Here is a 16673-nt window from a genome sequence, read left to right on the forward strand (position 1 = left end):
TAGGGCCAAATCATGCAAAAATAAAACAAAAAAAAGTATTATGGTATGTGGCCAAGGGGCTTGTGGAAGGGAGTTATGAAACTGGGTAAAGGCGTATTCATCAAAATTTATGCTGTTGTATAGTGGATTAATATGGCTGCATGGTAACACAAACATTGCCTCAAAATCACAGATTTTTTATAATTCATTCTTAATTCACATTATTAAGAGAGTTATGGACGCAACTATCCTGTGGGGGGTGGGGGTGGGGAGAGTCCCTGTGATAGACTGGACTGTATCCACCACCAGACATCCCACCCTGCAAAAACTCATTTCAGGGAGGTAGCGCCATCAATTTGCGGGAGACTCCCCGAACTTCCGGGAGAGGTGGGATGTCTGCAATAGAGTAGCTCCTGAGCAGCTAGCCAGCCAGCTAGCTATGCTAATGAACGAATGACACCTGTTAAACTCACCTCAACATGTCTTTTACAGTCCTAATCCACCATGGGCAATAGAAAAGTCACTGTTGCAAACAGTGCAGCGAGCAACACAGTCATTATTTTTGACCCCTATTAGGCAGGGGTACACTTTAGTGTAGTCTGGGGTGACGTACGTTTTATATTTTCTTTTTTTTGGAACACTCTGCCATGGCGCGCACTCTCTCTCTCTCTCGCTGTCCTGGTTGCTCGCGCTCCCTCTGGCACACGCTCCCTTGCTCTCGTGGTCTCTCTCTTGCTCTCTCTCTCGCTCTCAAAAAATTGATTTCTGGGACATTGTATATAATTTGCAGGTATCAGGAAGCCACTATTAATATACCGGAGACTCCCGGAACTTCCAGGAGAAGTGGGATGTCTGCACCACTTTCTCTGGCCTTTTCCATTCCTGGGCATTGGTGTTTCCATTCCAGGCTATGATACAACCAGTTGGGATACTCTCTGAACCTCTGAGGACATTCTGAATCTCTGTAGACTTCTCAGAGTAGAGGTACTGTCGAGCCTTCTTTGTAATGGCACTGCATTCTGGACCCAGGACCCAGGACAGACCCTCTGATAAGATGAGGCCATCCACTGGTCAGAGTCAACTGTGAATACTGCGTCCTAGCTGTCAACGTGATCCACAAGCCTGGGCAGTACCACGTGGAGAGCGAGCTGTTGCCCATTTAGCAGACTCCCTGTCTCCATGCAGCTGACAAAACTGAAGTATTGGGACAGAGAATGATAGTTTGATACCAGAGGGATTGCAGGGGTTGTCAGTCAACGTTGATCTCAACATTGGACTGCCTTAGGGACTCCAGCTCCGGATTTTTCCTCGGGGTTTACTCCCAAAGCCTTCCCCACGAGTGGGTACAGCCACAAGGCAGCGGAGGTTTGAGATCAGACTTCTCCTTCTCGATGAGCTGCCAACCACAGCTGATGAGCCCCATCTGCCCAAAGGGTCTGGTTTTAAAGCCTTTGCCCCTTCTCCTGTCAGTAGAAATGGTTCTGCTGGGCTTAGTAGCTAAGCCACATATGAAGGCCAGGAGCTGGACTTGGATGTCAGAGGCCATTTGAGACGCACACCATTGGGAGCTTTTAATAGGTAGTGGGAGCTTATCCCCATTACCACCCTTGGCCAGAACAACCTTAAGGAACCATAACAGCAAGGAATTTAAAGTTACTGACCCTCTCCACCTTCGATCCCAGGATGAGGACTAGATCATGGACCTCCCATTTCGACCTGCAGTCGGTAAGCGGCTCTTTGGTTTTGCTGGTGTTGAGAGTCACTGCAAACGAGAAAAAAACGTAATTAGATTCAGTCTGGATAGCAGTGGGGCAGTGAGCACCTTCCTGAATGAGGTGACTTTGTGGAGAGATAAGAAACTGAGTGTGTGCTGGTACCCAAAGTCTGGAAGAAAGAGTGTGCAGAAGAGAAAGATGAGAAGTAACAGAAATGACCGCAGTGAGGGTTATTCTTTGTCTAGGAAAGTTGATTGGAGATGAGCTGTATAATAGCATCTGGGCAGACAATGTCTCCTGCATGTGTGTTTGTCCATCATCGATGTCGATGAGGACCTTGACACCATAATGATGGTGTCGAGACTAGCGCGTGATTTGGATTTAAGTGAGGGAGAGTTGCGCAGCGTCAGCCTCACTCTCTCTTCCCAATTCCCATCTGGATCCAGTGGCAAGACAGAGTCTAGACGGCTGGAGATGGGACTAGGCGCAGTGGATGACCAGGACGTCTTCTGTGTCTTGTCCTGCTCTACACGTTCCACGACACTTGCAGAGACCGCCTTCTTGACCGTTGGACCTTCCACTGGTCTCGTCCGCTCAATCTTCCGGAGTCCGTCTTCACATGCTGGGATAGACAACTCCCTATCTCACCGAGGGTTTGAGACCCGTCGGCTACCCTCACCTGGTTTAGCCAGCTTGTCGAAGCCGTTGCCCGGGGTGTGGCCGCTGTCGCATGCAAACAGCTACGGGGAGCCACAGGTGAGAGCTGAGTACCAGGTGGGGACCAAAGGTGGACTAACCGCCCTGAAAAGGACGCGACATGTTCCCCCACCAGAGGTGCTACCCCTCCCTGACACCCCATACACACCTACATACACTCCTACATAATTCTGTGATGAACTGAGGCTGTGGTCTGTTCTGGTTGCAGTAACACCTGGCTTCAAGTCTTTGTAAAACTTCAATCCTGAATACTATTTGCTTATTGTTATTCATCATCATCATCATCAGGTGCCGTGCCCAGTTTGAGCTTTGACTGCCATGGCCCACACACTCCTGTTTTGGGTCAAGTGGATCAATTCATTGGTATTCATTTCCAGTTCTCTGGCTGCTGTCTCCATCATCATTTGTCTCTTGCTTTCTTCCCTTCAATCTTTCCCATAATTACCGTGCATTCTAACTCCTCTTTCCTAATCACATGTCCAATGAAGTCACGTTGCCTTTTCATGATCTCATACATTATTTCTCTCTTTGCGTTTGCACTGTTCATGACATCCTCGTTAGATATTCGTTTCATCCATGATATTCTTTGCATCCTCCTCAAAAACCACATCTCTGCTCCTTCAATTCGTTTCCTCATGTTACTAGATATTGTCCAACATTCTGAGCCATATAACATAACTGGGTAAATGTAACATTTCAATACTCTGAGGCGGGTTGTTGTGCCTGGTTTAGTATTGGTCAGTATACTCTTCATTCTCGTAAAGGTGCCTTTTGCTATCCCTATTCTTCTTTTGATGTCCATGTCGCACCTGCGATCTGATGTCACCCAGCTTCCTAAGCAGCAAAAGTTCTGTCCTTGTTTTCTGTCTTCTCCATTATTCATACTGTTATGGCCTGCACAATTTGCTTTTCTTTCTCTCCGCACACTGGATGTTTGTTGGTGTTTTTTTGTAATGGGTTCTCTGGGGTTTCTTTGTCTTGTGGCTGCCTTTAAGGAGACTAATCTCAAGGTTGTATACATACTTTTGTAATAAATGAACTTTGAACTTCAACAAGGCCATATTGCCTCACTTATTTTTTTATTTATTTAAAAGCCTTCGAGCCACACTGCCCAGCAATCCCCCGATTTAACCCTAGCCTAATCACAGGACAATTTACAATGACCAATTAACCAACCAACTGGTACATCTTTGGACTGTGGGAGGAAACCTGAGCCTCAGGAGGAAACCCAGACGTTCATGGGGTGAACGTATGAACTGATAAAGGACTGCAATGTTTCCCAAACATCTTTAGCATAACGGCCCCCTAAAGTACCTTCATACTTGCCGCACCCCTCTTAGGCACAATATACTGTCCAGTGCTCCCATAGTGTAAAAACATGTCTACCATATGCCAACATGAGAATAATGATTCTGCTTTAAATTCTTATTTGTCTTTAAACTTAGCTTACACAGTCCCTGTGCACTGCACAGCAGCTTCGATATCAATGTGATCCTTGAGCTTGATGGTTTTAACAAGGGCTGAAATATCTGGTTCAAGTTGTGACAGCAAAAGCCTTAAGTCCACATGCGTAACAATGTCCAAGCATTTTCTCTTTTTGTAAGTATGTGGTTCACTGCACTGAAGCCTCTTTAAATAGGTAGGAGGATGGAAATACAATGAAGAACAGTTTGGCTCCTTTCCAAAGATGAGGAAACTTCATATGACAGTGTAGCCACACACCACAAAAGCCGATATTTTTGAAAAACATTTTTGCTTCATCATTCTGAATTTTGATCATTTCTTCCTGTAAGCTCTCTTCCTGTTCTTCCACCTTACAAAGAAATGGTTAATTGCCCAGAATGGAATTTCCAGATCATTCAAATTCTTGATTTGATTGTGAAAATCCTTCTTCAGTGACTGCAGGTGTAAGCAGTACTCTTGCAAATCAACGTCTGTGAAAGAGAGTGCCATACTTTCCATGCAAGGAAACTGTGAGAACATTCTTCTCCCAATATTTTGCTTACATATTTCCAATTTTCCAATAAAAGTAGACACTGCACTTTTAGCCTGGATTAAGTTGAAAATTTCACCCTGCAGTTTCATATTTAGAATATTTATTTTGTCATACAGATAGGCTTGGTATGCCACACCTCCACATAGAAGTTCAATCTTATTTCCCAAGCTCTTGTCGATGTTGAGCAAAAATTCAACCACAGTGTCAAAAAGATCAAAGAAGCGTTTTAAGCAGCAGCCTATTGACAACCATTGTACTTCTGTGTGAAGAGATAGGCATTCTAACTCTTCATCATTATCTTGGCATAACTGGCAAAATATTCTGCTATTTAATGGATGAGCATTAATTTGTTGATAGCAGATATTATACTTTATTGTCACCAAACAATTGATACTAAAGCGTACAATCATTACAGCGATATTTGATTCTGCGCTTCGTGCTCCCTGGAATACAAATTGATAGTAAATATGATAAAAATTTAAATTATAAATCATAAATAGAAAATAAAAAAGGGCAAGTAAGGTAGTGCAAACAATCTGAGAGGCAGGTCAGATATTTGGTGGGTACAGCCCAGATCTGGGTCAGGATCCGTTCAGCAGTTGGAAAGAAGCTGTTCCCAAATCTGGCCATACAAGTCTTCAAGCTCCTGAGCCTTCTCCCGGAGGGAAGAGGGACGAAAAGTGTGTTGGCTGGGTGGGTCGTGTCCCTGATTATCCTGGCAGCACTGCTCCGACAGCGTGCGGTGTAAAGTGAGTCAATGGATGGAAGATTGGTTTGTGTGATGTGCTACGCCATGTTCACGATCTTCTGCAGCTTCTTCCGGTCTTGGACAGGACAACTTCCATACCAGGTTGTGATGCACCCTAGAAGAATGCTTTCTACGGTGCATCTATAAAAATTAGTGAGGGTTTTAGGGGACAGGCTGAATTTCTTTAGTTTTCTCAGGAAGTAAAGGCGCTGGTGGGTCTTCTTGGCAGTGGACTCTGCTTGGTTGGACCAAGTCAAGTCATTTGTGATATTGACCCCGAGGAACTTAAAGCTTTTGACCTGTTCCACTTGCGCACCACCAATGTAAATGGGGTTGTGCAGTCCGCTACTCCTTCTGAGGTCAACCACCAATTCCTTCGGCTTGCTGACGTTGAGGGATAGATTATTGTCTTCGCACCATGCCACCAGGTTCTTAATTTCCTCTCTGTACTCAAACTCATCATTACCCGAGATACGGCCTACAATTGTTGTGTCATCAGCAAACTTATATATTGAGTTCAATGGAAACTTGGCTACACAATCATGGGTGTACAGTGAGTACAGCAGGGGGCTGAGTACACAGCCTTGTGGGGAACCGGTGCTCAGAGTGATTGTAGAGGAAAGCTTGTCCCCTATTTTTACAGCCTGGGTCCTGCTTTGACAAGAGTCATGCTTGAAAAAAGTCACTAGCTGAGATGTTGACGATGAATTACACTATGGACTGCAAACAGACTTGGAATTTCTTTTTTCATAAATGCCACTGAACCAGCACGGCAACCAGTCATATATGATGCTCCATCTGTTGCACAAGAAATCATGTTCCTAATCGCAATACTTGTATCCTCAATACACATTCTGAGCTTGTTGAAGATTGATTCTCCATAAAGTTATTTGTTTATAACTTTACAGAAGAGAATTTCTTCATAAACTTCTCCATTTTTGATAAACCAGACAAATGCCATTAACAATGCCTCATTGTCTCGCACAGTTGACTCATCCAATTGTAGCCCAAATGCTGTTTTTTGTAGCTCTGTGCATAGTTGTTACTCAATTCCTTCACTCATTTCATCAACATGACGAGCTACAGAGTTATTACTCAGAGGGATTGATTTTAAAACACCGGTACCCATTTTGAGAACAGCTGTGAGCACTTTTGATAAAGCAGGCGTTATTAATCTTTCACCAATTGTGTGAGATTTTCCACATTTTGCTATCATTTTGGAAATGTTATAAGAAGCAATGAGACCACTATCAAGGTCATTTTTAGCTTTCTTGGCAAACGACTCAAGTGTGCAACACTTTTCAAATGCTTCTTTAATCTTCTGGAACCGAGTAATACCATAAGTAGCCTAACCCTTATCATCTGCTCTGTAAATGGTTTGAATCCTTTCCACTAAGCTGGGACTTCTTGCGACTCAACCATGCCAGTTTGTTCCTCACCTCCCAACACTTCATCATTTTTGTTCCCTCACATTTAATTAAAAAATGTAATCTCTTCACGAGTGATTTTCTTTGTCCTTAGCAGGATAACTTGGTGTTCTCTGAGGGATGTGATTCAGCCCCCACTATCACATCCCCCGTATTAAGTGTTCCCTGTCAGGCGGCTGTTTGGAACTGTATGTTCCACAGAAGTCAGCGCACAATGCAAAAGACTATCAGATACAGGAGAGAATTAACCCATGGAGTCTGCTCTGCCATTTCATCATGACTGATCCATTTTCCCTCTCAGCCCCAATCTCCTGCCTTCTCCCTGTATCCCTTCATGCCCTGACCAATCAAGAATCTATCAAACTCTGTCTTAAATATACCCAATGACGGCACCCACAGCCGCCCATGGCAGTGAATTCCACGCTCTGGCTAAAGAAATTCCATCTCATCCTCGTTCTAAATGGCCTTCCTCCATTCGGAGGCTGTGTCCTCTGGTCCTAGACTCTCCCACTGTAGGAAACATCCTCTCCACATCAAGACCTTTTACCATTTGATAGGTTCACCCCTCAAGACGATGGCTCTTCACCTTAAATTGCAGCTTACCGTTGTCACATCGATTAGTCAAAGTAAATTTATTATCAAAGTAGATATATGTCACCATATACAACCCTGAGGTTCATTCTCTTGTGGGCATACTCAATAAACCCATAGCAGAATAGTAACCATAATAGAATCAGTGGAAGATCACACCAACTTAGGCGTTCAACCAGTTTTCTGGAGACAAGAAACTGCAAATACAAAAAAGAATATCAAGAACATAAGATGAAGAGTCCTTGAAAGTGAGTCCATTTCAATGATGGGGTGAATGGAGTGCAGTTATTCCCTCTGGTTCAACAACCTGATGGTTGAGGGATAAGAAATGTTCCTGTTCTTATGTTCTTACGTGTTGCCAGATGAAAGAAAGACCAGTTGCCCAGACAAATGGCTTACAACTAAGAGTTTTAAAGGAAAATGTTGAAGAGAGTGGACCCATTTATGGAAGTTTTAGAAAGGAGGGTTGAAAAAGTGGCAAGCTAGAGGCACTTAGTGTAACATCTCTTGTTGGCAGGATGCTGAAGCTAGTAATCAAATTAGAGGCAGATAATCATTTAGAAATAATTAAATAGGCTTGGTTTTTTGAGAGGTAAATTGTGTTTGGCAAATTTGCTAGAGTTCTTCAAGATTTGCAACAAGCAGGCAGATAGAGGGGGAAGTTGTAGATGCAATATATTTAGATCCCCCCCCCCAAAGATATTTGGCAACATTATCTCTCACCTACTTTTGTGTCTTTGGCAAGCCTATTGATTACAAACCCCCCCCCCCTCCCGTCACTAACATAAATGCCAAGAAGTTATCATGAAAGGCAATGCTCAAAAGGATTGTGTGCAATATTAGGGGAGGGGCGAAGTGAGTTAACATGGAGTAGGGTCTGGTTATCATACAGTCAGATTAAGTGGGTCTTTTTAAACTGGAAGGTTTTAACTGATGGACAATCCCAGGGAATATTTCTTGTCTCCTAATTATTTGCTGTTTATAAGACCATATAGGAGCAGAATTAGGCCATTCGACCCTTTGAGTCTGTTCTGCCATTTTATCATGGCTGATCCATTTACCTCTCAGCCCCAGTCTTCTGCCTTCCCCCTGTATCTATTAATGCCCTGACTTCTCTAGAATCTATCAACCTCTGCCTTGAATATACCCAATGCCTTGACCTGAACAGCCACCTGTGACAAAGAATTCCACAGATTCATCACCCTCTGGCTAAAGAAATGCCTCCTCATCTCCATTCTAAATGGATGTCCCTCTATTCTGAGTATGTGCCCTCCGGTCCTAGACTGCCCCACCATAGGAAACGTCCCTCCACATCCACTCTGTCGAGGCCTTTCAAAATTCAGTAGGTTTCAGTGAGGTCACCCCTCCCCATTTGTCTGAAATCAATGCCAAAGAGGACAGGACAGAAGATGGGGCATGAAAGTTTGCCGATGACACAAATGTAGATGGAAGGGCAGGTTGTGATGAGGATATCATGACATTAGTAGGATCTAGATGGGTTCAGAAACTGTTTCTCATCCTGCCCGTTCCTGTTTTTATGCGTCGGAGTCTCCTGCCTGATGGTAGAAAGTAAAAGAGGATGCTGGACTGATGGATGGGATCCTTGATAATACTAAGGGCTCTGTGTACCCAGCGCTCCTGATAAATGTCCCTGATGGATGGTAGGGAGACCCCTGTGATCCTCTCAGCTGTTCTCACAGTCCTTTGTAGGGACATCTGGTCTGATGCTCGGCTGCTCCCGAACCAGATGGAGACGCAACTTGTCAGGGCACTCTCAATGGTGCTCCTGTAACATGCAGTTAAGATTTGTAAACACTTTGCAATTATTTGGTTTTCAGAATCAGAATCAGGTTTATTATCAACAGCATGTGTCGTGAAATTTGTTAACTTAGCAGCAGCAGTTCAATGCAATACATAATCTAGAAGAAAGAAAATAATAATAAACAAATAAATTACAGTATACATATATTGAATAGATTTTAAAAATCGTGCAAAATATAGAAATAATATATATTAAAAATTTGAGTTAGTGTTCATGGATTCAACGGAATCGGATGGCAGAGGGGAAGAAGCTGTTTCTGAATGGCTGTGTGTGCCTTCAGGCTTCTGTACCTCCTACCTGATGGTAACAGTGAGAAAAGGACATGCCCTGGGTGCTCGAGGTCCTTAATAATGGATGCCGACTTTCTGAGACACCGCTCCCTGAAGATGTCCTGGGTACTTTGTAGGCTAGTGCCCAAGATGGAGCTGACTAAATTTACAACCCCCTGCAGCTTCTTTGGGTCCTGTGACCCTTCCCCCATACCATTATTTACTCATAATTACATTAATTACTCATAAAATGTGGTCTGATTTTCATCTGAGTTACAATAATAGACAAACACAATCTGCCTAAACTAGTAACACAAACAATTGTACTTTTCATGTCTTTATTGAACACTTTGTTTAATCATTCACAGTCCAGGTTGGAAAAGTACGTGAGCCCTTGTATTTAATAAATATTGCTCCTTTTGCAGCAATAACCTCCATCAAATGTTTCCTGTAGCTGCTGATCAGACTTGCACAATGGTGAGGAGGAACTTTAGATCATTCCTCCATTCAAAACTCTTTCAGTTCATTAATATTTCTGGGATACCTTACATGAACAGCCCTCTTCAGGTCATGCCACAGCACCTCAATCGGGTTAAGATCTGGACTCTGACTAAGTCCTGAGTGAGGGGGTCCTTAATAATGGACAGCGCTTTTTTGAGGTGTCGCTTCTTGAAGATGTCCTGGATACTACGGAGGCTGGTGCCCATGATGGAGCTGACTAATTTTACAACTCTCTGCAGCTTATTTCAATCCTATACAGGGCCTCCCGTACCAGGTGGTGATGCAGCCAGTTAGAATGCTCCTCATGGTACATTTGTAGATATTTGCAAGTGTCTTTGGTGACAAACCAAATCTCCTCAAACTCCGAATGAAATACAGCTGCTGTTGTGCCTCCTTTGTAGCTGCGTCGATATGTTGGGCCCAGGATAGATCCTCAGAGATATTGACTCTCAGGAACTTGAAATTGAGAGCAGTGTACAGTAATCTGACGTTCTGGTTTGTGAACATGGTAAGTCAGCTGACAGGTGCAGCAAGTAGATGTGAAAGCAGTTGACCTTCATATCTACTTTATTGCAAACGAGTTGAAATTCAAAAGTAGGGAAGAATTGTTACAATTGTACTGTGGACTGGTGAGGCCACACAGGGAGTATTGGCTCCACTATTTGAGGAAAAATATATTGACTTTGGGTGTCGGGATGGAGATACGTCTCTACCAAAGGATGTTTAAGGCATTCCTTCCCTCCGCTAGCCTGCAGGTCACCCTTGGGCAAGGTGTAGCACCTGCTTAGCCCCCTCAATCAGGGTCATGTGAAGCCATGGGCGCAGGTGGTGGATGGTCGTACAAGCAGCCGATGCAGATCACAAGTCCTGGATATGTGACCGCTGACACCAGGCAATCTCCAAAGAGTATTGATAATGGCTGGGGTCACCTGTCTTGTGAAGACACTGCCCAGAAGAAGGCAATGGCAAGCCACTTCTGTAGAGAAGAACAATCACGGTCATGGAAAGACCACGACCGCCCATGTCATCTGACACAGCGCACAAGAAGCAAGTGAACGATACTGGCATGGAGGCAATCCAAAAGACATTTACTCTGTTACAATCATTGAGGAGTTTTCAGTCACAAAAGGCTAAAGACTACGGACTTGTACTCTTTGGAATTTCAAAGAATGAGAGGGGGTCGTACTGAGAGGCTGAAGATCCTAAGGAGACATGATAGGGTGCATATTGAGGTGATTCCATTAGTGGGAGAGTTCCCAATGACAGGACATAGTTACCGAGGTAAGGAGGCAATCCCTTATAACTGGGGCAACAGAAGCAGAGAAACTCCAGAATTCTCGAGGTTGTGGAGGCTGGATCAATGAAGGTATTTAAAGTGGAAGGAGAAAGATCGGGGAATTGTGGGCTTAGACCTGGGGCAGATCAGCTGTGATCATACTGAGGGACCAAATGACCTATTGTTGTTCCTATTTGCTTGTGTTCTATAAGGTAACCAACGGAGTATTATTTACACATATATAAATCAAGGATCATCTGCATTTGCCACATTTACCACTTCAGGTGTCAAGTTAGAAAAAGGGGAAGTACAATGAGATCTAGGTGTCCTTGTCCATCAGTCACTGGAAGTAAGCATGCAAGTACAGCAGGCAGTGAAGAAAGCTGATGGCATGCTGGCCTTCATAACAAGGGGAGTTGAGTATAGGAGCAAAGAGGTCCTTCTGCAGTTGTACAGGACCCTGGTGAGACCACACCTGGAATATTGTGTACAGTTTTGGTCTCCAAATTTGAGGAACGATGTTCTAGCTATTGAGGGAGTGCAGCGTAGGTTCACGAGGTTAATTCCCGGGGTGGTGGGACTGTCATATGTTGAAAGGTTGGAGCGACTGGGCTTGTATACACTTGGAATTTAGAAGGATGAGAGGGGATCTGATTGAAACATAGAAGATTATTAAGGGATTGGACACGCTAGAGGCAGGAAACATGTTCCTGATGTTGGGGGAGTCCAGAACCAGAGGCCACAGTTTAAGAATAAGGGGTAGACAATTCGGAACGGAGTTGAGGAAAAACTTTTTCACACAGTGGAGACCAATTCTCTGGAAGAGTTAGATAGAGCTCGTAAAGATAGCGGAGTCAAGGGATATGGGGAGAAGCAGGAAAAGGGTACTGATTGTGGATGATCAGCCATGATCACAGTGAACGGTGGTGCTGGCTTGAAGGGCTGAACAGCCTACTCCTGCACCTATTGTCTATTAAGTGCGTCGGAACATACGGTGAATTGCATCATTTGCGTCACAAGCCAACGCGGGCCAGAGGATCGTGCTGGGGAATGCCCACAAGTGTCGCTATGCTTCTAGCGCCAACATAGCATGCCCCACAACATACCAAGCTCAACCCGAACCTTACGTCTTTTGGAATGCGGAAGGAAACCGGAGCCGCCCGGAGGAATCCCGCGCAGTCAAGGGGAGGACGCACGAAGCCCTTACGGACAGTGGCGGGATTTGAGCCCGGTGCCGCAAAGCACTACGCGGACCGCTAGGCTACCACGTCACCCGCACTAGGTGTCTTCAGCGGCTTTTTATTTTAAGGGGGCGTTAGAGGTGGTGTAACTTGCTTTTAAGTTCCTGGTGGGAGATTGGGCGCCTGTGTAACAGCCACTTCTTGTCTCGATAGCAACTCAAGCACGTGAACCTGGTCAACCTGCTGGAGGTATTCCGGAGGAAGCGGAAGTTGCACCTGGTCTTTGAATACTGTGACCACACGGTCCTGAACGAACTGGACAAGTACCCCAGAGGGTGAGTGTGGTTCACCTGACCTCTTTCCTCTATCTCTCTTAAACAGGAGGTTATAATTGCCCGTCGATTTCATAGAAATTTACAGCATGTTACAAGCCCACAATGTTGTGCCGAGCATGTAACCTACTCTAGAAGCTGCCTAGAGTTTCCCTCTCTTTTCCTAAGCTCCATGTCCCTGCTCCTCTTTCGGTAAAACTGAGACATTTAGCTCTGAGGAGCTGAGCTCAGGGTGGTGTGATTGGCCCTTGCTCTGTCTCACTCCCCAAGCCCATGGTCATGCCCAGCGTCTGCCCCCGTGGCTCCCTGCCAGGTTACTGAGTGTCCACACCAGCATGGCACCGCTCGACCTCAGGGGTCAATCGGATGTCATCCCATCCACCTGACAACGGAATGCCATTAACTCGCCCTGCACGGGAGAGATGCACTTGGCCCATGAGGCTGCGCTGGCAGTCTGAAATAGCTCTCATAATCCTACAGACAAGAGATTCTGCAGATGCTGGAAATCCTGAGCAAACAGGCACAAAATCCTGGAGGAACTACTGCCACTGTCTGTAAGGAGTTTGTATGTTCCCCCCGTGACTGCATGGGATTCCTCTGGGTGCTCCAGCTTCCTTCTGCAGTCCTGGTGGTGGGTCTTGGCCTGAAACATTTACTGTTTAATCCCCTCCGTAGATTCATTCTTTCATCCATCCTTCCTGTGTTGGCAACAGCACATGACGAACGTCGAGCTCTACAACAACCTACCGATGCTCACCACTAAAATCGAGGCAAGAAGACTGCAACTAGCGGGGCACTGTCTGCGCCACCCCGAGCTACCTGCCAGCCTAGCCATCATATGGGAGCCCAAGCGCAGGAGGATGAACCCTGGGCGCCCTCCCAAGACAATGGTCAGCACGCTCCTAGAAGACAGCGGTGCAGCTAATGTAGATGAACTGAACACACCGATGAGGGAGAAGTGGAGAGTCGGTCATCGTGCCGACGCCGGCCCCCTAGGCCTGAGTCGATATAGTAGTAGTAGTATCCTTCATTCCTCCCTTCCTCCCTTCCCTTCCTCCCTTCCCTTCCTCCCCTCCCCTTCCTCCCTTCCCTTCCTCCCCTCCCCTTCCTCCCCTCCCCTTCCTCCCCTCCCCTTCCTCCCCTCCCCTTCCACCCCTCCCCTTCCACCCCTCCCCTTCCTCCCCTCCCCCTTCCTCCCTTCCTCCCTTCCTCCCTTCCCCCTCCTCCCTTCCTCCCTTCCTCCCTTCCTCCCTTCCTCCCTTCCTCCCTTCCTCCCTTCCTCCCTTCCTCCCTTCCTCCCTTCCTCCCTTCCTCCCTTCATCCCCCCTTCCCTCCTTCCCTCTTCCCTCCTTTGTTCCTTCCTTCCTTCCCTCCCTCATTCCCTCCTTACCTCATTTCCTCCTTCCCTCTGTCCCTCTTCCCTTTCTTCCTTCCCCTTCCTTCCCTCCCTCATTCCCTCCTTACCTCATTCCCTCCTTCCCTCTTTACCTCATTTCCTCCTTCCCTCTGTCCCTCTTCCCTTTTCTTCCTTCCCCCTTCCTTCCCCCTTCCTTCCCCCTTCCTTCCCCCTTCCTTCCCCCTTCCTTCCCCCTTCCCCCTTCCCCCTTCCCCCTTCCCCCTTCCCCCTTCCCCCTTCCCCCTTCCCCCTTCCCCCTTCCCCCTTCCCCCTTCCCCCTTCCCCCTTCCCCCTTCCCCCTTCCCCCTCCTTCCTTCCCCCTTCCTTCCTTCCCCCTTCCTTCCTTCCCCCTTCCTTCCTTCCTTCCTTCCTTCCTTCCTTCCTTCCTTCCTTCCTTCCTTCCTTCCTTCCTTCCTTCCTTCCTTCCTTCCTTCCTTCCTTCCTTCCTTCCTTCCTTCCTTCCTTCCTTCCCTCCTTCCCTCCTTCCCTCCTTCCCTCCTTCCTTCCTTCCTTCCTTCCCTCCTTCCCTCCTTCCCTCCTTCCCTCCTTCCCTCCTTCCCTCCTTCCCTCCTTCCCACCTCCCCTCCTTCCCTCCTTCCCTCCTTCCCCCCTTCCCCCTTCCCCCTTCCCTCCTTCCCCCTTCCCTCCTTCCCCCTTCCTTCCTTCCCCTTCCATCCTTCCTTCCCTCATTCCCTCCTTCCCCCTCCCTCTTCCCTCCTTCCCCTTCCCTCCTTCCCCTTCCCTCCTTCCCCTTCCCTCCTTCCCCTTCCCTCCTTCCCCTTCCCTCCTTCCCCTTCCCTCCTTCCCCTTCCTTCCCCTTCCTTCCTTCCCCTTCCTTCCTTCCCCTTCCTTCCTTCCCCTTCCTTCCTTCCCCTTCCTTCCCCTTCCTTCCCCTTCCTTTTCCCTCCTTCCCTTCCCTCATTCCCCCTCCCCCTCCCTCATTCCCCCTCCCCCTTCCCCCTTCCCTCTTCCCTCTTCCCCCTTCCCTCTTCCCCTTTCCCTCTTCCCCTTTCCCTCTTCCCCCCTTCCCTCTTCCCCCTTCCCTCTTCCCCCCTTCCCTCTTCCCCCTTCCCTCTTTCCCCCTTCCCTCTTTCCCCCTTCCCTCTTTCCCCCTTCACTCTTTCCCCCTTCACTCTTTCCCCCTTCACTCTTCCCCTTCCCCCTTCCCCCTTCCCCCTTCCCCCTTCCCCCTTCCCCCTTCCCCCTTCCCCCTTCCCCCTTCCCCCTTCCCCCTTCCCCTTCCCCCTTCCCCCTTCCCCCCTTCCCCCCTTCCCCCTTCCCCCCTTCCCCCTTCCCCCCTTCCCCCTTCCCCCCTTCCCCCTTCCCCCTTCCCCCTTCCCCCCTTCCCCCTCCCCCTTTCCCCCTCCCCCTTTCCCCCTCCCCCTTTCCCCCTCCCTCTTTCCCCCTCCCTCTTTCCCCCTCCCTCTTTCCCCCTCCCTCTTCCCCTTCCCCCTTCCCCCTTCCCCCTTCCCCCTTCCCCCTTCCCCTTCCCCTTCCCCCTTCCCCCTCCCCCTTCCCCCTCCCCCTTCCCCCTCCCCCTTCCCCCTCCCCCTTTCCCCCTTCCCCCTTCCCCCTTTCCCCCTTCCCCCTTTCCCCCTTCCCCCTTTCCCCCTTCCCCCTTTCCCCCTTCCCCCTTCCCCCTTCCCCCCTTCCCCCTTCCCCCCTCCCCCTTCCCCCCTCCCCCTTCCCCCCTCCCCCTTCCCCCCCCTCTTCCCCCCCTCTTCCCCCCCTCTTCCCCCCCCTCTTCCCCCCCCTCTTCCCCCCCCTCTTCCCCCCCCTCTTCCCCCCCCTTTCCCCCCCCCTTTCCCCCCCCTTTCCCCCTCCTCTTTCCCCCCCTCTTTCCCCCCCCCTCTTTCCCCCCCTCTTTCCCCCCCCCTCTTTCCCCCCCCCTCTTCCCCCCTCTTCCCCCCTCTTCCCCCCTCTTCCCCCCTCTTCCCCCCCTTCCCCCCCCCTTCCCCCCCTTCCCCCCCCCCCCCCTTCCCCCCCTCTTCCCCCCCTCTTCCCCCCCCTCTTCCCCCCCCTCTTCCCCCCCCTCTTCCCCCCCTCTTCCCCCCCTCTTCCCCCCCCTCTCCCCCCCTCTTCCCCCCCTCTTCCCCCCCTCTTCCCCCCCTCTTCCCCCCCTCTTCCCCCCCCTCTTCCCCCCCCCTCTCCCCCCCCCTCTCCCCCCCCTCTCCCCCCCTCTCCCCCCTCTCCCCCCTCTCCCCCCTCTCCCCCCTCTCCCCCCCTCTCCCCCCCTCTCCCCCCCCTCCCCCCCTCCCCCCCTCCCCCCCTCCCCCCCTCCCCCCCTCCCCCCCTCCCCCCCTCCCCCCCTCCCCCCCCCTCCCCCCCCCTCCCCCCTCCCCCCCCTCTTCCCCCCCCTCTTCCCCCCCTCTTCCCCCCCTCTTCCCCCCCCTCTTCCCCCCCCTCTTCCCCCCCCTCTTCCCCCCCTCTTCCCCCCTCTTCCCCCCTCTTCCCCCCTCTTCCCCCCCTCTTCCCCCCCTCCCCCCCCTCTTCCCCCCCTCTTCCCCCCCTCTTCCCCCCCCTCTCTCCCCCCCTCTCTCCCCCCCTCTCTCCCCCCCCTCTCTCCCCCCCCTCTCCCCCCCTCTCCCCCCCCTCTCCCCCCCCTCTCCCCCCCCTCTCCCCCCCCCTCTCCCCCCCCCCTCTCCCCCCCCCTCTCCCCCCCCCTCTCCCCCCCCTCTCCCCCCCTCTCCCCCCCTCTCCCCCCCTCTCCCCCCCTCTCCCCC

At 49.4% G+C, this 16673-nt stretch overlaps 1 protein-coding gene across 4 annotated transcripts in view; it reads left to right on the top strand.

The window, feature by feature from the left end:
- LOC140203824 (cyclin-dependent kinase-like 1) overlaps positions 1 to 16673 on the top strand; it is an 87853-nt gene that overhangs the window by 24736 nt on the left and 46444 nt on the right. For all 4 annotated transcript variants that reach the window (XM_072269919.1, XM_072269921.1, XM_072269920.1 and 1 more), the window contains exon 2: positions 12436 to 12557. In XM_072269919.1, the coding sequence (XP_072126020.1) occupies positions 12436 to 12557 (122 nt within the window). The remainder of the gene's footprint in view (positions 1 to 12435; positions 12558 to 16673) is intronic.

This window comes from Mobula birostris, chromosome 10 (genome assembly GCF_030028105.1).
Source record: "Mobula birostris isolate sMobBir1 chromosome 10, sMobBir1.hap1, whole genome shotgun sequence".
Lineage (NCBI taxonomy): Eukaryota > Metazoa > Chordata > Chondrichthyes > Myliobatiformes > Myliobatidae > Mobula > Mobula birostris.